The sequence below is a fragment of the Heloderma suspectum genome, chromosome 10, assembly GCF_057233095.1.
Source record: "Heloderma suspectum isolate Gila_16-S chromosome 10, 16-S_ref, whole genome shotgun sequence".
Taxonomy (NCBI): Eukaryota; Metazoa; Chordata; class Lepidosauria; order Squamata; family Helodermatidae; genus Heloderma; species Heloderma suspectum.
Genome location: NC_139467.1, coordinates 12,073,858 through 12,095,715, shown reverse-complemented (window position 1 = coordinate 12,095,715; position 21,858 = coordinate 12,073,858). Strand labels below are relative to the sequence as shown.

Here is a 21,858-nt window from a genome sequence, read left to right as displayed (position 1 = left end):
AATGGCCTACTCTCAAATGGCCTACTCTCAAATGGCCTACTCAAATGGCCTACTCAAATGGCCTACTCTCAAATGGCCTACTCTCAAATGGCCTACTCTCAAATGGCCTACTCAAATGACCTACTCTCCTTAGTGGCATGCAAAGTCCACCTACTCAAATGGCCCTCTCGCCCTGCCTCTGGATAAAGGGCACCTTTGGCTAGCCTGAGATTGTGGGGAAACAAGTGTAAGATACCCAGGGCATTGGGGAGCTAAGTATATTGGACTGGCAATGCTAAATTAACCATTATCCCAAGTATGCTACAGAGTGGGTGCTCCAGTGTTAAGTCCTTCATTCCTGTTTTCCTGAGTGGTGGACATTTCTAGGGCAACCTCTCCAAAATATTTGGAGAAGAGGGAAAACAGAGGTTAGAGGCTCAAAGACATTGATGCAGCTTATTTATGCTTTAGATCTTTGTAGAACCCTATTTTTTTGTACACCGGTAGAGGATGGTCTTGTCTATGTATCCCTGTCGGCATACTTGCATCCTCATAAATTATGACAAAAATGTTACCTTTATGATCACATCATTGCTTTAATATAGTGCATCATATTTACAGTGCTCCTGTGCAACTCTAAAGCTTTCACATCTCCGAACTGGGCAGTGCAATGCAATATAACACCTCGGCCAGTGTTTGTCTGCCTAGCATCCCTCTCAGAAATCACAGAGCCATTTTGGCCCCAGTCAACTTGGCTCCTGTACTTTTAATAGCTGTGTAGAGGAGGGAATTTCAGCAGGTACAGCATTTCTCTCCCCCTCACCCCTGAAGGACAAGCTACACCTGTCAAGATTATCTTATTTTTGCACCCTTGTTAAAGTCCTATACCTTTGAGGGCCTCCTTTGCCTCTGAGTCCCCTAACCTTTTTGCCATCTGCCCTGTGAACAGCTCAGCCCTCCTGTCCCATCTTCAAATGTGCTGATTTGACCTGGTCCAGAGAAAACCAGCCAGATTTCCCAGGCACCACCTTGTTAATGGATGGGTTGGTTGCATCACCTTGTCCGTTCCTCTGTTGGAGCTGCCAAGCAGGTTTTAGGCCAAGCTGGCTTTTCTGATCAGAGGCAATTGGGACACAGAGCTGGGAGGGTGCACTGAGCCGAGCTGAGCCAAGCCAGAGAACGGGACAGACTGGAGAGGTGAGGAAAAGGAAAAGACAATGAAGGCGACCATGGAGCTCACCGTCCTCCTGTTTGCCTTGCTGGTCACAGGTGGGTTGGCACCAGGGGAACTCCCTGCTAGTGTAAATAATCTTTTTCCTCTTACACCAGGGATAGAAGGCGGTCATCTTGACTTCCATCTCCCCAAGTGCAATTGAGGCCAGAGCTCCTGTTCCTATAAACACTGGGTAGAAGATGGGATTTCTGTAGATGCTGGCTTGTCCTGTCACACATGTTGCAGAGTAGAGGAAAGGTTTTCTTGCCCAAATTCCTTCCTCTACTCAACTACTAAAGGTACCGGGTCCCTGTCCTCCTTTGCATTTACAGCTGACTTAATCCTTCTCCTAATTCTGGAAGAGGAACTTTGCAACCTGTCTCTCCCTTCCCTGCAGCTCTAACCACAGCACACCATTCCTATCCTGGAGGGTGCATTGAAATCCTGCCTGCCAAACCCACTTTTGCTAATTACTGGATGTACTCACTTTGTGAACTAGAAAAACAGTCATGCCTTCTGATTCTTAGCAACATACATTGTTGCTGGGGAACATGGGTGGGACGGTGCTGTTCCGCTTGTGTCCTGCTTGTGGGTTCCTGGTCGACAGCTGGTTGGCCACTGTGTGAACAGAATGCTGGACTAGATGGACCCTTGGTCTGATCCAGCAGGGCTCTTCTGATGTTCTTATGGCCCCTATTAACACCTCCAGTTTCCAGTCACTGTTTCCCAGACACACTGACCGACAGTTCTTTCCTTCATCTCTTCCTAGAGAAGTGTGAGGCAGTGTGTGTGTGGGAGAGAAAGAGAGAGAGAGAGAGAGAATAGGGCCAGTTGTAGAAGGTGATGAGGTGGGACAGTTGGGCCCGTCCCATTCCCCCCCCCCCCCCGCAAGACCAGAAAATGATCATGACCCCTCAGCATATCCGTTCTTTCACATAGCACTACAGATCGCCAAGAATTTCATTTGGTTTCGTTTTTAATAAAAACTTACCAAATTTGCCAAAACAGAATCATAAATGAGACAGAAAGAACTTGAGATCTTTTAAAAAAAAAAAAACAAATGTGGGAGAAAGTGAAATGGACAGATTAATCCATCCAGGCAAAGAGCTTGGACTGCTTCCCTCTTAAAAGTCTGGTTTGTGGTGCTGAATTAGGATTACCACCTGTTTTTGCTGACAGGTTTTTCATCTTTAAATACCTACAAGGCAAGTAGGTACAACACAGCCTTCTCCATGCTAAGAATACTTGTACCTATTGAATTTGGCTGGTGCAGATGGACAAGAATTTGCGTTTGTTCATTTTTTTTATAAGAGTTTACCCAAATTTGCAAATGTCTTCAAAAATGAGAGGAAAGAACTTGAGATCTAAGAATTTAAAATGTGGGAGAAAGTGAAACTGACAGATTTGTCCATCCATATAAAGCACCCAAGCTCAGAGGTGGTCTGAGAGAACCTTGAATTCTCACACCCCATCTATTCCAGGTGAGAGAGAGCCCACTGTGGGTGTCTTGCCAACCCGCCATATACAAAATCCCCAATATGTTACTGATGTGGAATTTGAATCCAGGATTCCTAGCTTTACATCCCAGTACACTTCTCTCTCTGAACAGATCTGAGAATGGAATGGAGGAGTCCCAGCTCACATCCTGTCTTGCAAAGGCCAAAGGCTGAGTCTCTCAGAATACAAATTCAGCAACACCAACCTTACCAACACAAACTAGAGAGGACCCGAGTGAAAGAATCTTAACTCTTTCTCCCCCAGCCCTAAAGCAAGCTATTGCCCTGAGTTAAAATGAGCTTATTGCCTTGGTCAGCTTAGCGGTTATTTGATTTGGACTGCCTTAGCATCCTGTGAAGCAGAGTTAGGAGGGGGCATTCTTGGTCAAATTGTTGTATGTGGTATAGCATAGGTGTGTCCGGACCAAGAGAAGGTGCCTGTACATTTAAGGGCAGGTGAGAAAATACCACAGGGGTGATTTATCCAGTCACTGCAGTGCTTGGATGGGAAAATCTCCCCTTGGCGGAATAAATCCCCCTTTGCAAAATGTTGAATGCCTGCAAATTGCCATTCCAGCATTGCTTCCTGCAGCTTTGGGCCTGACTTGCCACAAGTGTCTGGGGACCCGGGAGAATTGCACCGACCACCAAGAGGTCTGCAGCAGCAACGAGACTGTTTGCATGGAGGAAGCACGAGCTACCTACGGTACGTGGCCCAGGAGCGTGACTGCTGGGTGACCTGGCCTGCTCCTGCCCCTTTAAGAGCAGCTTGATCCACAGAAATCACCAGGTAGAGCTTTTTGCAGAGATATTTGCATTTGCCCTTGCTAATATCTAGATATCCAGCTGCTGTTAAAGACACAGCTACAGCGGCCAGTTGGAAAACTGGCAACCCTACCTGGGAGTGGTGATAAATCATGGGTAGTATCCAGTGTTAGTCCTACATAGAGTAGACCCATTGAAATGAATGAGACTTAAGTTAGTCATGACTTGGATAGTGCCTTGGATAGCTCCTTTAGCAATCTGACTGGTTCCGACTGACATCCGGAGCGGATCTATTGCCCCACTGACATCAGAGCCACCAGCCTCCACTGGCCTACTCTATATAGGGCTAAGATTGGATACTTGCAATGGTTGCAAGTGGAAATGAAAACTATTTCATGATTACTTTGGAATAATTAGTATTGATTTATTATTTTATTATTAGCAATAAATAAACATTGTCATTTATTATTTGTATTATTATTTTGTTCTTGTTGTGATGCGTCTGTGGTAAAGTTATACATATTCTTTATTTGTTCATGATGAGCACAGGCAGCTAAGCATTGCCTGCTCTGACTGGCAACAGTGCTTCAGAGTCTTCACCAGTGTTTTCCCACCACCTGCAACATGATCCTTTTAACTAGAGGGTTTGAACCTTCTGTACAAAAAACATGTGATCTAGCACTGAGCTATGGTCTCTTCCCCAAACTGTCTGCCCCACTGAAAATCAATCCAATTTTCACCCCACCCACACAAAATTGACGAAAATCCCTGGGACGAATTCCTTGGCCCAGCACGGTCTTTGCATGAAGGATCCAGGTTCAATCCCTGGTGTCTTCGAGCTCTTCTACATGTGGCATTTATCATGCACTCATTGTTCCCTACTCACGGTTGTTTCCAGGTCCTTTAGACAATGATGTGACCCTCCACTTTTGCTTCTGTGTTTAAACAGCACTACTGGTGAGTTTTTTTAAATCAGGAAAAATGCAGTATTATTTGTAAAAGCGAAATAAATTTTTCCACTTGCGCTATTCCACTATACCACAGTGCCACCTAGAGGTTACATAGCAGAAAATCAGGAAAGGAAATTATCTTTGTGTAGTGCTCAGATTTCAATTCCATGATGAAACCGGAAGTAGATACAGCAGATTAACTGTCTCATGTAGAAACACTCTCCAAATAAAAGGTTCAGGTAGAAGGTGATGGTAAAGCATTTCTGCCTGACACTGTGGAGAGCTCCTGCCAGTGAAACAGGAAAGCCATGGCTGGCTGGAGAGTGCTGGGAGTGGTAGTCCAGCACAACTGGAGGGTACCAGGTTGGGGAAGGCTGGATTAGAGATGGACAAACAATCTCACCTGGTATGAAGCAGCTGCCTATGTTCCTAACTTATAAAATCCTTGTTTGTTTTCCCCACCTTTCCAGGGTTGCCCTCTGTTTTTTTGCCCAATGCTAACCTGCAGAGGTGCTTCTGTGAGACTGGCCATATGCTTGCGTTAGACAAACAACACATAAAGAGTTTGAGCAGCCAATAAAACATAAAGTGCTGGGTTGGGAAGCCCTTACATGGGCAGCTAGGGGCCCCCTTTGCCTGGAGGCAGAGCGAAATAGCCAAGGTCACAACATGGCATAACAACAAGGAATGCATTTGAGATAAGAAGCTTCTTGGCTGGATTCCAAACTAGGCCTGCACAACTTGTGACCCACAAAGCCGAGTGCAGTCCAAGAGGAGCTCAGTAAACCCCCCTCCGTGATCTGCCGGGAACTTGAGAACTCCCTTCCTTTGATGCCCCAGCCTCCAGCCATGTCAGTTGAATGCATGATTAAGAACCTCAGCTGAAAATCCGCATGGTTTCTGATGGTTTGGAAGTCCTGACACCTGCACCTAGAAGCCGCTTCCATCTGTTCAGCTAAACACGCATTCATCAAAGGCACGGCCAGAGGAGTGCTTGGACGTCAGGGGTGTGGCTTGTGCCGGCTCCAGGCTTTTGAAGGCCCTTGGCAAGGCACCCAAAATGGGCCCCCTCCCCCAGTGAGTCGACCTTCTCACTGCCATTGTCACCAGCCGCTCTTGCTCCTCTTCCTCTTCCCTGCTACAACTTGCTTGCTTGACGGGCAGGGAGCTAGTGAACCAGCAAGCAGTGGCAACTACTGCCCCTCCTTCTCACCACCACCGTTGCCTGGGCCAGAACAAGAGGCAGGCAAACAAGCAGATTGCCGTGGTGAAGAGGAGTGACAGCAGCTCCAGGGGACTCTTGTCAGTGGGCCCCTGCTGGGGTGTGGGCTCTTGGCAAGTGCCCGATGATGCCTACCCTTGATGCTGGCCCTGGGTGTGGCTAGTCGGTGTGGTCCTGTTCCCCCCTCATGTGTCCAGTGAGTTGGTGTGTATGGAAAGGGACAGAGACAGTCAAGCAGAGAACTGGCTCTCTTCCAGTTTACAACATATTCCCTATTTGGTTGCGTGGAGGCACTCAACATGTGCTGCAGGCAACCAGGTGATTCACTGCTATGTATGTCTTGCCCAGTGCCTTAAGCTGCCAACTTGGTGTTTCTCTTCCCTTCTCTAGGCCCCATAAGCGAGACCTTGAAAAGAGGGTGCACCACACCCCAGTACTGCCAGTCGTACTTCTCCGTCCGCAGGGGCTTTGTATCACGAAGCATCTACTGCTGCTCCGATGATCTTTGCAATGTGGTCCCCTACAACGGTAAGGGCCTTGGGAGCATGGTCAACACTGAAGTGAAATAAGCACTGCTTTGAATGATCCAGATTCACGTGCAGCAAGCTGGAGAGATCCATCTCACTTGCTTCCATCTGCCACCGTCTCCTGCTCTCTGCATGGGGCTGCCCTTCTTCAGAAGCTGCAGCTGGTGTAGATACAACTGGTGCATCTGGGAAGGGGTGACAGCTCAGTGTACCTCTGCATGCAGAACCCAAAGTCCCCAGCATCTCCAGTTAAAAGGTTCACAGAGCAGGTGATGGGAAAGAATTTCTGCCTGAGACTCTGAAGATGCAATCCTATGCATGTTGAGAGCATGCTGGGAGCTGTAGGACTTCTTTTCTGTCTAAACACGCATAGGATTGTGCCCCAAAGGTCTGCTACCACTCAAGAAGACAACACTGGGTTAGACAGTCTCACCTGGTATAAGAGAGCTTCCTATATTCCTGTGTCTGAGCTGGGCTGCTGAAAAAGCATTGCCTCTTCTTTTCTTTCATCTACTCTCTGTGCCCTTAGCAGCTGCCTGGTGGGCAGAAATTCACCAGGCATTGTTTTTCCCAGCCAGGAGATTCTACAGGGTTGCATTTCAGATTCCGGGGGAGGCAGGGGCAGAAGAAAGAGCAAATCCCTGAACAATGCCCCCATCGATTGGTCTGTTGTTACTGATTTACCCTAGCTGCCACCAGCTGTTTTATCCCCCATTTCAATACTCTAAATTACAAAACAACATTATAAAGTACAAATGCAATAAAGCTAGCATAATCTAGAGCTGTTCAAAAGTGCAACAAGAACAGGATCCTTCTGCATACCTCTTGGCAGAGAATGGCCTTGCTTAGAAAGGCCTGGAAGAATACAAATGCTTTTACTTGTCTCCAAAAGGAAGGAAGCATCAGGACCAAACTAACCAGTTGTTGGTGCGCATTTCACAGTATGGCAGCCAACACTGAAAAGGCTGAGGTCCTAGGACAGGCACAGCGAACCTCTGACCCATGGAGGTTCCCCATCCATCCTACAGAGGTTTAGACTCCCTCGACAGACTCCACCCCCTTGGTTCCTCAAGCTACACCTCCTGCAGGCTACTGGGGGCAAGGGGAAGAGGGGAAGAGAGAAATCCTCCCTGTTATCTCCGATCACAGGTCAGAGATAACAGTGGGGATTCCCCTGTGTGCCACTCCCCGTTCAAATTGGGGAGGAGATTCCCTGACACTCTCAGTCCCCTTTGCTCCTCACAACCTAGGGGATCCCACTTTTGCATCCACAAAATACATTGCCTTGAGCAGAGCCTCAATAGCAGATCTTAGATTGGGAGACTTACAACATGGAGGATGACATGGGGGTGTTCATAGCGGTCTTGGACCCTATCAGAGAGAGAAAGTAGCAACCTGCACTGAGAACACATCATGCCAGAGGTCCAAATAAATATATTGGCTTTACCTTGTCCTCTGAATTTATGCTGCTGAAGGTTTGACCTGATTCTCACCACCTCATTTGCCTTGCTTTAAACCACTGATACGCACACACATATCCCCTTTTCTGCAGTAGTTCTAACAACTTAGTTCCCTCCTGCTCTGACCACTAGACTTCACTTCCAGAATTAAGGACAGTCACACAGCCCTTGATGAGAGAGAGAGAAATTATTTATTTTTTATTTATTATTTCATTTATATCCCGCCTTTTTTCCTCTTGCAAGGAACCCAAGGTGGCTTACATTATCCTCCTCCTCTCTGCTGTATCCTCACAACAACAACCCTGTGAGGTAGGTTGGGCTGAGAGTCTGTGACTGGCCCAAAGTCACCCAGTGAGCTTCCATGGCTGAGTGGGGACTAGAACCCGGATCTCCCGGCTCCCAGTCCGTCATTCTCACCACTACACCACACTGGCTCTCTAAATCTAAAAATTAGCCTTTTTAGCAGGTTCTTTCTCGCCTCCCTGCAGTCACTTACAGCACCAAACGCAATGGAGTGGGATGTTATAGTTGTATTGGCAGCTTGGAGGAGTGTGACGAGGGAGACACTCCCACCGCCCAGTGCAGAGGCAAAGAAAATCACTGCGTGGAAATCTCTCGCCAGTGGCTGCCAGGTAATCTATCTGAGAAGCTATTTAAGATTTCTTTGGAGGGACCTCTCACCTGATGGGCCCGCAGGAGGAGGTAGTATCGTGGAAATAAAGGGATTTGTTTTGCTGAAGAAGCCCTGCCGGTTTGCCATCAAAACACCCGTGTGTTACAAAAGACTGTAGATTGCATTCTAGGATTTCAGTGAATGTGGGATGCTGGCCATGTGAACTGAGATGTCATGTAAACTGAGACAGCACATTGCAGGGGAAGTCCGATTACAATGAACAAGCTGTCTGTCAAAGAAACTGGACCCAAAAAAGGGCTATAAAGCACCCAACTGTTATTTATAATTACTTCAAATGAGCATTTTATTATACAGCAAGATAAAATGCAGTTGTGCGTGTCAAGGCACAATAAAGCCCATAAACAAAAAGGGGGAGGATACAGTTAAACCTGGACTGAGCTTACAAAGTGCACAGAAGGAGATACATTCTAATAACATATCTCCATCCACAACAGAATTTTCCCTTATTGCATAATCAAATACTCCTTTGAAATTGTTATATATAACAGGTGCTTGATAGCATTTTGGGGGTGGTGTTTAGCCATCGTTGCCCTTCTCTCTTTTTTGGTCACAGAAAATTGTCCATCATTAATGATTTCTCATTGTGGAGCCCTCTGAAATGAGAAGATAAGGGAGTTCCTAGGAACATGAAGCACCATCCTCCTCTCTACAGCATGCTTATCATATGGATTAATCCGCCCCTTCACTCAAAAGCATTCTCTTGTCTCATGGCCACTGGCAAGGACCTTTTACACCCTGTGTTTCTGCAGGAACTGGTCTGGTGGAGCCCATAATCAAAGGCTGTGGCGATTACCCCAAAAAGGAAGCATTGTTAGCATACAGCATAGGAGACAACATCAGCTATATGTCTGTCCGTGTCTGTAAAGGATCCTGGTGCAACAACAGCTCTTTCACAGGTGACCCTGTGTGCATGTCCGTGTGCATGCGTGTGTGTGTGTGTGTGTGTGTGTGTGTGTTTTAAGCCAACACACATTTTGGGGAGTGGGAACATCAACCAAATTTTAACTCAACTTTGCTGCATCATCATGTGTGTTCTCTGGATTTACCATTTTGGCCCCAGTGGATGCTCAGGAATTTAGAATGTTTTAAGAAAGATGGTTGTGTGGCTTGTTACATTTGGCAATTTACATTAAACATTCTTGCCTCATAAAATGGATGGCCAAGTTTTTTTTAAAGCATCACCGCGACATTTAAAAATCAAAATCTGAAGACACACACATACATTCGACGTGTCAGAATCCATTGTTTGAAACATCCCTGGCTCATATAGATGTGTAAACATTTCATTTTGGTCTCATGGTTGGGGTGTGTGTGTGTGTGTGTGTGTTCTCCATGCAAAAATACCCCCCAGAAGAAGCATCATCATTAGGCAAGAAAAATGTGAACAAGAGTATGCAGGAATCCAGTCTCATTTTTGCATAATCCAAGTGGATTTATTTTTACTCTATTGAAACCATGTTTTCCACAGGGTTTTCTTCTGTGCTTGCCATTTTTTTGCCTAATGTCAGACAGAAATGTAAGAAGTACTAGAAGTGGGGGGGTTAATTTTTAAAAGCCAAGAATGATGGAACAGCACATGATGCGTTTTGAGCGTAAAACCGCTTGTAAAGGCATAGAGCACACCCCCTTCCCTGGCCCCACCCCTAATTCCCCGACCACCTGTTGTTTGGTAGTTTCCCAGCTTTTATGCAGTTTTCCCCATTCAAAAAGGCTGAAATGCCTCTCTAAAGGCTTGTTCTGGCAGTAAGAGCTGTACACTAAAATATGCTGGGGGTTTTCTGCTTTGGATCCGCCCCCTTTTGCCTTCAGCCTCACCCACCACTGGAATGCAGCCCCCAAGAGTTTCTCTGAAATGGAATTTGGCCCTTGGCTGAAAGAGCTTTTGCTCCCCTGGCATAAAGCCTCTGTCAGGAAAAAGGGTGGCAGCCCTAATTTCCTCTAGCTAGGGGTATTCTTCCATGAAGAAAAGGCATAACTCGCCCACTCTCACCTCCCATTTTGGCTGGATCATGTGCTAAAATGGATGGCCTGGTTCCAAACTCTGGCTTACTGTTCACTTGGGTGCCAATGGGAACTGCCCTTGTAATACAAAAAGGTTCAGAGAAGAGATTATTGTTAGGGCCATGGTTGGGAGAGAAAGAGTGACACCCCCTTCCCCACGGTCTCAAGGCTGCTCAGCAAGGGTCTAACATTTTTGGCTGGCCTTCCTATCCAAGCCAAAAATCCTAACTGCCAGCTCCTCCCGCCAGTCAAACCAGGTAGGCATGGTCAGGCAGCTGCCAAGGGCCCAAACCCCAGCAGGGGCCCAAAGACAAGAGCCCCCTGGAGTTGCTCCTCCACTTCACCATTGCAGCCTGCTTGTTTACCTGCCTCTTGCTCTAGCCCAGACAACAGTGGTATTGGGAAGGAGGGGGAGGAATAGATGCCACGGCCTCCTCCTTTCACATTGGCAAAAACAGGCTCTCTGCTTGTCAAGCAAGCAAGTGGCAGCGGTGACAAGAAAGAGGAGGAGGCACCATAGCAGCTGGTGAACATGGCGGTGAGGAGTAGACTCAGTGCGGGAAGGGGCCCATTAAGAGCACCTTGCCCAAGGGCTCTCAAAAGAGCTGGTACTGAGTCAACCACACACATACACACACCCCAGTTCTGGCCTTTCCCTTGGGAAAGTTTGGGCAGAGGGAGAGAGTGCGCCCCGTTGTGCTCAGCTTCCTAAGGCACCCCTCACATCTTTAGGCAGCCAAGGCTCTTTGCCTTGGGCACCCAAGAGCCAAAGAATCCCCGGCCTTCCTCCCAACTTTGAGGCTGGGGAGGGGGCGAGGATCGCCATGCAACTGCCCGGATAATCCCCGCCCACCTTTCCAGCTCCAAAGTTGGACCAAAGGCCGGCCTCTTGTCACACTTACCTGTGGGCGACCCCGCACTCGCCATGGCGAGCAGATTTATTGAAGCCTAGTTCTCGGGCTTCCCCATGGCTTCTATTCACGTGACGCAAAGCATGCATGAGAATTGCATGCACACAATTAAAGTACTGTCTAATTTGGCCCTTCCTGGACATTTTCCCTCTTTGTTTCAGAGTTTTCTATCAGAGAGCCCAACGGGCTGCAGTGTTACAGCTGCCTGGACACAGGAAACGGTGAATGCAGCACAGAGAACCTGCGACCAATGAACTGCGTCGGGACCATGGACCAATGCATGAATGTCATAGGTAACTGAAGAGATGGTGCAAGACTTAGAGAGAATGGCTGGTGGGGGCTTTGGGGTGCAGGGTGCCTGACCAGGACCTCCTAGGTCCAATTCAAACATCCCAGTAGCAACCTTGGCCAAGGTTGGCCAGAGACATTTTAGTTCTGAGAGTGAAAAACCAGAACGGTACATACACACACAAGCAAGAATTGCCCTCTGATTAACACAGGCCACAATCCACCAGGAAGTTCTCCTGCTCAAGCCCCACTGAATTAGATGGAATGTGCTCAAGGAGTTTTCAGAGTTTTCAAGAGAGAGAACTTCTATAAAGATAGCTACAGATTCCCCATCAGTGCAGCCTCCACCCTTTTCCTCCAAAACAGATAAGTTTGCCACTTTCTTTTTTTCCTGGCAGGAGGCTGCTGTGCCTCTGACAGGCAGAAATTCAACTGCTGCATCCCTCCCTGGTTCAGAGCTGTAGTCAAGGAGGAAGCTGAACCTGTTGAACCCCTGCCTGTCAATGGTGTTAAAGACCTAATAATGCCTTTGGCAGGAAGAAAGCAGGAACTCTCACTTTGCCACACCTCAACATCCCACAAAACGCAGGTCTGTCACATGCGTCCCAGTGCCGCCCCCCACCCAGTCTTTCCAGTTTCTGACAACATTCCCTTTTGGCTACAGGGGGATGAACAAGCAGGTTTGTGTGGAAGGGAAAGGCATTTTCTGTGAGGATTAGTGACAGCCATATGTGAAGGATTATGTGACCACTAACGGTTGGCCAGCTGTTTCCCCACCCCCCACCCAAGAAGGCTTTCTTTCCCTTTAGTTTCTTTCCAACACAGGCAGAAATTCAATAGGCAAAGTCCATGGTGTATGTGTTTTCATTCTGGAAGTGAACAAAATGGCATAATAATTAAGTCATGGATTTTGCTGCCAAAAGATATAGTGATGGGCCACTGGCTAAGATGACTTTAAAAGGGGATTAGACAAATTCATGGAGGAGGGTAAGTCTATCAATTTATCTGTTATTTATTATTATATTTATATCTTGCCCTTTTTCCTCTCGCAAGGAACCCAAGGTGGCTTGCATGGCCCTCCTCCTCTCCATATTATCCTCACAGCAACCCTGTGAGGTAGGTTAGGATGAAAGTCAGTGATTTGCCCCAAAGTCACCCAGTGAGTTTCATGGCTGAGTGGGGACTAGAACCCGGACCTCCTGATTCCCAGTCCAACACTCTAAAACGCTACACCACACTGGCTCTCGATGGCTGTGATACCTATGATGGAGGCAGTCTACCTCTGCATATTTTTACTGGGGTGCCAAGCCAGGGCAGGCCATGGCAGGAGCAGGGAACCTGCAGGCCTTCAGATATAGTTGGAATCCAACACCCATCAGCCTGAGACAGCATGACCAATGATCCGGGATGTGGGAGTTGTAGGCCAAGAATGCCACCAGTTCCCCACCCTTGGGCTATGTCTTTCAAGCACCTGGCTGGAGACAGGACAGGACACTGGCCTGTGATCTGATCCAGCAGAACCTTTCTTGTGTTCTTCTGTCGGGCTGCTATTAAAGGTACTGCAGCCTTGCCATCCACATGTGGCTGCAAGCCAGTGGGGTGGTGGAGCCAGGGCTTGCAGGGACGCAGCACCAGCACTCTTTTATTAGCAGGGACGCCGATGTCACGTGCCACCCCACATACCCCTCAGACTTTCCTGTTCCCTCTGTTCCCAGTCCTCACAGTAGCTGGGGGAAACTCGTTTTCCCAGCAACAATGTATGTTTGTGAACTATTCCTGTTGTGATGCAAAGTATGGGAGCTGGGAGATCCGGGTTCTAGTCCTCACTCAGCCTGGAAGCTCACTGGGTGACTTTGGGCCAGTCACAGATTCTCAGCCCAGCCTACCTCACAGGGTTGTTGTTGTGAGGATAAAATGGAGAGGAGGAGGATAATGTAAACCACCTTGGGTTCCTTGCAAGAGGAAAAAAGGCGGGATATCAATGCAATCAATCAATCAATCAATAACAATTAAGACCCATTAGCTTTACCAAAGACCTGCTCCTGGTGGAGATTAAAACTGCTAGAACTGTTGGGTTGATAGGGATCAATGCAGCTGCCTGAATTTTGGGGCTCTCCTTGGGGGTGTGGCTCTGGGGACTGTCACGATGAACGCCTGCAATTCAAAATTTACCATGACACCACTGGATAACAGGACAAGGTTGGGGGAGACCCTTGGCTCTTAGGCAGGCAGAAAAAAAGAGGAGGTTTCTCAAGTCCTTTTGAACCACTATAACAAGGGCCCTGCTGGATCAGATGAAGGATCCATCCAGTCCAGCATTCTGATCACGCAGTGGCCAACCAGTTACCCACAGGAAACTCATAGCAGAACATGAGTGCAACAGCACCCTCCCATGTTCCCCAGCAACTGGTGTACATAGGCAAACTGCCTTTGATAGTGGAGGTAGCATATAGCCATCAGGACTAGTAGCCATTGATAAATTTCTCCTGCAGGAATTTTAAAGTTCGCTTTTAAAGCCATCCAAATTGGTGGCCATCGCTGCATCTTGTGGGAGTGAATTCCATACTTTAACTTTGTGTTGTGCCCTTTCCTTTTATCCATCCTGAATCTCCCACCAGTCAGCTTCATAGGATGACCCCAAGTTCTAGTATTATGACAGCGAGACAAAAATGTCTCCATATCCACATTCTCCACACCATGCGCAACTTTGTACACCTCTCTCATGTCTCCCCTTATTTGCCTCTTTTCCAGGCTAAACAATCCCAGCTGTTGTAACCTTCCCTCATAGGAAGGTTATCCCATATATAAATAGTGGATGTGTTCTCCTGGAGTGGGGCAGGGGGTTGTCACAAATTGTCTAACCACATGAATAGGTAGGAATCTGTAGCCAGGTCCCTGCATGTGCTGACATTCCACAGAAGCACAGAAACAACCAAACAAATCAGAATTTACCACTATGCTAGTGTGGAAGCTGTATCTGCTTCCTATCCCCGCCCCCCAAATGATGCAACAGCTTTTCTCCTGGTCTGCTCCTCTCTTCCAACACAGATTACATCCGCAATGCCAGAATCCGAGCCGGATGCGCCAACCAGCAGCTGTGCCAAGATACCGCCTTCTATGGAGCTTTGATGCCCAAACTGCCCGTCAGTTACGTGACCTGCTGCCAGGGGCACTTCTGCAATGCAGAATGTGGCCAGGGTGCAACAAGAGGCAAGGGAGCCCTACTTGCTCTGCTGGTGGCCCTGCTGCTCCTAGCACTGAACTAACCCACAACTACCTCCCCTCAAATGCAAAGCTCCTCGCTTAGCAGCTCGCTGTGACCTGAACAGCAACTGGAGAAGAAGCGGCTGAAGGCAGACAGGTAGACACTGGCTAAAAAGCCTCGCTGCTGGGGTTCCAGGACAGAAGTTGTGTCTAGCAGACCTGAGTGGCAGCTATACCACGTAAAAGAGCTCACAAGAACGCTTTCCTGAGTGCTAACAAATCATCCAGAAAAGGGGTGTTGAACCTCAGGGCTACAGCTGAAATGTGGCCTGGCAGGATCCCAATCCAGCCTGCCCAGAGCCTCCATGTTTCCCACCAGCTTTCCCCCGACTGCCAATCATTCAGTGGCTTTCCAGCTTTCAGAGGTTTTTCCCCAATCTAAAAGGCTGAAATGTCTCTCCTGAGGCTTAGTTACTGGCAGGAAGAACTTTAAGCTAAAATAGGCTGCTATTTCTGGCCCCGCCCATTTTGCCTTTAGGGGGCCCCTCCGCCCACTGGAATGCGGCCCCCGAGGGCTTCTCTGAGACTGCATTCAGCCCTCAGGTTGAATGGGGTTCAACACCTCTGATTCAGAAGAATCATAGAATAGTAGGGTTGGAAGGGGCCTACAAGACCATCGAGTCCACCCCCCTGCTCAGTGCAAGTATCCAGGTCAAAGTATCCCTGACAGGTGCCTGTCCAGCCTCATCTTGAATGCCTCCAGTGTGGGAGAGCCCACCACCTCCCTAGGTAATTTTTTCCATTGTCGTATTGCTTTAACAGTCAGGAAGATTTTCCTGACGTTCAGCCATAATCTGGCTTCCTGTAACTTGAGCCCATTGTTATGTGTCCTGCACTCTGGGATGATGGAGAAGAGATCCTGGCCTTCCTCTCTGTGACACCCTTTCAAGTACTTGAAGAGTGCTATCATATCCCCTCAGTCTTCTCTTCTCAAGGCTAAACATGCCCAGTTCTTTCAGTCTTTCCTCATAGGGCTTTGTTTCCAGTCCCCTGATCATCCTCGTTGACCTCCTCTGAATCCTCTCCAGTTTGTCTACATCCTTCTTAAAATGTGGTGCCCAGAACGGCACACAGTATTCAAGATGAGGCCTAACCAGTGCTGAGTAGAGGGGAACTAGTATTTCACGTGATTTGGAAGGTATATTTCTATTAATGCAGCTCAAAATAGCATTTGTCTTTTTTGCAGCCACATCACATTGTTGGCTCATAGGACAACTACCACATTTATTAAAGTGGACTAGGATCTTGGGCAATTAAGAGAGGATGGGGAGGGAGAATCCATGCTGGAGGTACCATCGCATCCAAAGCCCTACCGGGCTCATGCCAGCAGGACACAAGGTGTGTTTGTGTCGGGGGGGGGGGGAGTAAATACACCAGTTCCAGGGCTGGTGGACTTTACCCCCAGTTCTGGTAGCATTCAGGGCTTTGGATCCAGCAAAGTCTCCTCACCCATAGCACAGGGTTCTCAGCTGAAGTCCGCTACTGATTGACATGCGACACTCAGGAAGGTCCACACACTCATCTATAAGAAATGTTACCCTCCGGTCCCTAGAATGCTTCCTCAATCGCCACTGTACACTACTAGAATGACAAGGTCCCAAGTAGGGTGGCCCAAGTAGGGCAGCCAGTGCCAAAAACGAGGAAAGCATCACCAAAGAGTGGACAAAAGAGGGCACTGCTTTGCATAAAATTTGCCTCTGTTCATTTACAAGCAACTTTAGAAAATAGTGTTATAATTTAAATAGAAATATAATCCATCTCTCCCTAGTGTGCAGCACTGTAATCAGGTGACCTGCATATCTGCTCCACCTGCTGTCGAGGTGTTCTTTGTGGGCAACTTAAGGCCCAGCTCTTTCCTCCGGTGGTTCTTTACCTTTTAAACTGGACTTGGACTGTACAGTCCTTCAAATAAAGGATGCCTTCCAAATAGAGGACCGTCCTCTGGCAGCCCTCAAACAGAAACTAAGAGAGGACACGCGGCCACCCTAGCCCCAAGCCATAGAACCACCTTCCTCTTGAACAGCCCTGTCGTAGCACCACACCAGGGTCAGCCATTTTTCCTTCTCCCCTGACCCTAATGCCCAGTTTCCCCTCTGACCTGTTGGAGTATGCTGGGGCCCTCATTTTGCTACAGAGAAGCTGGGAAAGAAGGGGGCGCCGGAAAAACGGAAAAGCAGACATTTTTGCGGCTGCCAAGGAAAGGCAGCACTGTCCTTTGTGTGTGGCAGTACCCAAGCCGGATCATCCAGGTGTGCCCTTCCTTGGCATTCCATGGTAGCACAGCTTCCAGAAGTTCTAATAGCCGTGACGCCCTCCTTCTTAGCCCTGCCAAGTTTCACAAGGGTTAGCCGTCCCTGCCCCTCTCCTGGGCCACAGCTTGGAGGAGGCAGCCACACAGCGCAATCCATTTCTTGTCTTTCCACCCACGGTGTGTGCAGCAACCGAGGATTACTCACCCCAGAAGGTTTAATGAGGTTATATATACTGGAAAAACCAGGGCCCTGCACAACCTCCTTGGGCATGAAAAGAGCTTTTAACATCCAAGGTTAAATGACAGCTGGGCTCACTGGGCGGTTTAAAATCATAATTTCTTTTTTTTTAAATGTCATTTTACCATTCTGTACAGTCTGTCTCTAACTCATCTGAGAAGACTGGAGGTGACAGAGAAATGAGCAGAAAACCAAGGCACTGGCATTCTGGCTTGGTAGGCAGATGTGGCTTAGTTCTGTCTTCAGACATGGAGAGATTAATTTCTAGTTCATTTCTGCAGACGTCTCACCACCTGTCCTATTTCTGGACAGTATTACCTTTGGCTCCAGCCCGTTACAGTTTCCAACTCTTGGGCGTTTTTTAGACCAGGACTGTGTAGTTGGGGATGCAAAATGTGAGACCTTGCAATATTCTCACGGACAGATTTATTTTTTTCCCCTCTCAGAACTTTAGAACATCCGTCTTCAGTTGATGGATTTCTACAGGCAACTGGGTTGTAATCTGACTCAAGATGGGTCACACCAGTACATGGCACTACAAGCATTGTTTGGAGCAAGAAGTGGCGGGGGGGAGTTCCAGGGTGGTCTGGTGGATGAGGACTAGGGAAATCCAGTTCAATTCCTCGCCCACCAGCCCTAAAGGGTCACCTTGGGCCAGCTGCTATCCCTCAGCCGAGCCTACTTCGCAGGTTTGTTGTGATGATAAAATGGGAGGTAGATCGTGTGCATTGCTCTGAGTTCCTTAGGTAAAAAAATGTCATGAAACAAATAAATACATAAACCAGGACAAAAAAAATACAGAGAAGAGAAATGTTGACAGAGAAAAATAGGGAGGGAGAAGGCTCCTTTTCCCTCAACTGTCACCACCAGCAGGCATTCAACAGGCTGTACTGAAGGAGATGAGAGACAGAGTAGGGCCATTCCACCAGCCCTGCTGAAAGACCTCCCCCCGCTTCCTTTTTTCCTTGTGTGTTGTGTCTTTTTCAGATTTTAAGCCTGCGGTCTTTTTTTAATGATTCTACATAAATTTCTCTGGGAGCCTTTTTGGCTGGGAAACAGGATAAAAATACTTCAAATAAAAAAATAATAGTTAAGGCAAAAACAACACATGGGGGGAAATATTAAAATGGGTACCTTACTGCAGACTTAAATTAAAGGTTTGGAGAGGCTGAGGCCTATAGCTTTGAAGCCTATAGCTTTAGGGTAGTGGGTTTCAAAGTGTGTCTGTAGAAACGGTAGAAATAAACCTCTCCGTAGTTCTTTGATAAGAAGAGTATACAGCCTTGTTGTGGTTGTACACCACCTTGACAGCGTTTTTTAGCAGATCGGGCAGTATATAAATTTTAATAATAAATAAACAGCAAGGCCCAACAATGGCAGAGGCTGGTGACTCCAATGTCAGTGGGGCAGTAAATCCTCTCCGGGTTTCAGTCAGCGCCAATCAGAAGTCTGAAGGAGCTATCCAAGGTGTGACGTTGGAGTTACCAGCCTCAACGGCCCAACAGACCTTGCCAGCCCCACTTCTTAAAATTTGCCTCCAGAATCCTCTCTGGCACACAAGGGGTTCCTTGGCAGAGCCCAGCAGTGCAGCAACAGCTGGACTAGGAGGTGACATCCACGCGGAGAGCGGCAGGTGATGAGGGTGGTCGACTCAAACTCCATTTTATGCCTGTGGTCATGGTGGTGTTATGATTTTAGTGAGGTTAAAATGCACAACTGCACATGCTTGGAGGATTTCACAGGTTTGGGAAACATTCTATCAGGAATGTAGAAGAGAGCCAGTGTGGTGTAGTGGCAAGAGTGTTGGACTAGGAGCTGGGAGATCTGGGTTCTAGTCCCCACTCAGCCACGGAAGCTCACTGGGTGACTTTGGGCCAGTCACACACTCTCAGTCCAACCCACCTCACAGGGTTGTTGTTGTGAGGATAAAATGGAGAGGAGGAGGAGAATGTAAGCCGCCTTGGGTTCCTTGCAAAAGGAAAAAAGGCGGGGTATAAATGCAATCAATCAATCAAATTGTAAAGCATAATGGAGTTTTTTGAGGTGGGGGAGAGAAATGTTAGTTGTATGCTCCTCGGATGAAGTAATACACGAGGCCATTCAAAGGGGAGGGCATAAAACCATTAAGTCCAAGGTCTGAAACTGCTTAGCTGCACCTACTGGCAGAGACACAATTGCCTAGGAACATAGGAAGCTGCCTTATACAGAATCAGACTGTCCAGCAAGCCCAGTACTGTCAGCACTGACTGACAGCAGCTTTCTGAAGTTTCAGGCAGGGTTTTTTCGTGCCCTACCTGGAAATGCCGGGGGTCAAACCTGGGACCTTCTGAATGCAAAGCAGGGGCTCTGTCACACTGAGCTGTGGTCCCTACGGATTCCTTGATTTTGAGCATGGGCTCCTCTTGCCTACCAAAGGGTCATTTGCCAGTGTCTCTGTGCAATGAAAAAAGGAAGGGAAAGAGCCTTACAGGAGGCTGCTCACCATCCAGAATGAACAGGTGCCTTGGGTCGACCGTACAAGGCATCGTCGTGCCCTGGCTGAAGATAACTTCATGCCCACTGTGGTATCTCAGATGAGGCCTGTCCATCCAGGGTCTCTTACCTTCGACTCACGCTTCAGGCTCACAGTGCTTTCTGGATGGATTCTTTCATCTTCTATCCTGGAGTGATTCAGTTTCCCAGTTCATAGGAGCCTTTCTGTGTTCCTTCTTTGCGCGAAGGCTCTCCAAGTTCGGCTCAAGCTGATCTAAAAAAACAAAACAAAACCCTGATGCCTGTGACTGATTTGGAGCAGGGCCGCTTCCCTCGCTGGAAATCACACCTCCAGCTCTGAGCTCTCAGCAGGACTCCCAGAGTTAATTTTCATCTTCTAGGGTTCAGGGGGGCCCTCCCATAATAAGTACGCCATACCTCATCATTACCATAATTACCTTGCATCGTGGGAGTGTACAGCCTTTTTATGGAACGTGTCATTTGGCTGCAACTCAGTCCTGAGAACTTTAAAACATATTCTGAGCCAAGGAACAGCTTCCAGTAGGGTAGCAGACAGTGTGTTCATCTGTTGCGGCAAAAAGAAAGAAAGGGTCTTGTGTATCACATTTATTAACACATTTACTGTGGCAGAAGCTTTAGGCCTAGAATCCACTTCGTGAGATGCATGAAGTGTTATCCTCAGCTGAGAGGGGTATGTGCATGTGTGTACACAGACACACATACAATACACACATACTATACACACACACACAAATACATGCATGGGTGATGAAAAAATGTAAACAGTGGGATCAAATGGAAATGATATGCAAAAAGTGCAGGTTGTGATGATTCAGATAAAGCAGGGATGCAGAACTTCAAGCCTGGGGGCCAAATCCAGCTCGCCAGTGGTCCCCAGATGGCCATGCCCCCTTCCCCGTGCCCCACCCAATTTCCCCCAACCAGAATGTTGGGAACAGTATACATTGCATTTTGTGTGTAAAACTGCTTGTAAAGGTACATAGCTAGGTTGCAGAACCTCAGACCCGGGGGCCAGATCTGGCCCTCTGAGGTTCCCCAGAGGGCCACACCCATTCTCTAACCCCACCTCTTTTCTCCTGATTACCTTTTGTTTGGTGGTTTCCCAGCTTTCATGCAGTTTATTCCCCACTCTAAAAGGTTGAATTGCCTTTCCTGAGGCTCAGTTACAGGCAGGAAGAGCTTTAAGCGAAAACAGGCTGGGATTTGGGGCTCTGCCCCTTTTTCCTTTGGCCCTACCTACCACTGGAATATGTCCCCTGAACATATTCCACTGAAACAGAATCTGTCCCTCGGGCTGAAGGGGGTTCAATACCTCTGAATTATAGCCTGACTGGAAGCACAAAGGCACAGAATTTGGACACAAAGGGACTCCTGGGCTCTGTTTCACCCCTGGGAGAAACATGAAGACTGCTGGTTACCTAGCACTAGATGAGAAATCCCTTAGGAATGGCTCCCTGTGCGAGAGGCAGTTATAGCAGCATCTAGGTCAGCCCCCAACCTGGTGCTCTCCCAATGGCTGTGCTGGTTGGGATGATAAGAGTTGTAGCCCAACACATCTAGAGGACAACAGTTCCAGGAAAGCTGATCTAGTGGATGTAAGAACGTAAGACATGTTCTGCACCACAGCCTTAGGGCCAAACTAGCCATGATGATAAATCTGTGACAGCATTTTTAACAGGTCTAGTTTTTTCCTTCTCAATTACACCTGTGGGGTGGGGGGAGCAATTGGGAACAGGACTACAGTGCGCAGGAAAGTTGGTTTAACCTTGGTAGTCATGGCAGCAGCAACATTCCAAAGGTGGCTGGAAGCTGCCATTTTAATTTCCCACAATGCCTTGGAGTTCCCAATGCCACTTTGGAGTACTGTGGGAATTACAATGGAGAATCACAGATCCAGTTGCCTAATGTGGAGGCAATGATCCCAATGAAACTCCCTGTTTTGATGCTGCTTTTAGGCCCCGGAGGCAGGCCCAGCTTCCACACCGGGCAGATGCTACGTCCCTGGAGTTCCAGCAGGGCCAACCAGCACCTATACCTGCCTCGGGCTCTTTGCATCAGCCAGCTGGATCTTTGAGCCTCCCTTTT

General features: G+C 47.9%; 1 protein-coding gene across 1 annotated transcript; it reads left to right on the top strand.

Annotated features, from left to right (window-relative positions):
* The first annotated feature begins 1,208 nt into the window (after positions 1-1,208).
* LOC146337707 (urokinase plasminogen activator surface receptor-like) lies at positions 1,209-15,926 on the top strand. The gene is made up of 9 exons (XM_084816303.1): positions 1,209-1,248; positions 3,266-3,394; positions 4,403-4,410; positions 5,359-5,449; positions 6,016-6,153; positions 8,101-8,244; positions 9,056-9,202; positions 11,380-11,511; positions 14,555-15,926. Exons 1-9 carry the CDS (start codon positions 1,209-1,211, stop codon positions 14,770-14,772), a joined length of 1,047 nt encoding a protein of 348 aa, XP_084672429.1. The 3' UTR covers positions 14,773-15,926.
* The last annotated feature ends 5,932 nt before the right edge of the window (positions 15,927-21,858 follow it).

Bases quoted from the DNA above. Each gene is read 5' to 3' on its own strand.
- LOC146337707 (XM_084816303.1), top strand. From the start codon at position 1,209: ATGGAGCTCACCGTCCTCCTGTTTGCCTTGCTGGTCACAG. The intron at 5,450-6,015 runs GCAAGGCACCCA...TCCCTTCTCTAG, and splicing joins CAGGCTTTTGAAGGCCCTTG to GCCCCATAAGCGAGACCTTG. The intron at 6,154-8,100 runs GTAAGGGCCTTG...GCCTCCCTGCAG, and splicing joins CAATGTGGTCCCCTACAACG to TCACTTACAGCACCAAACGC.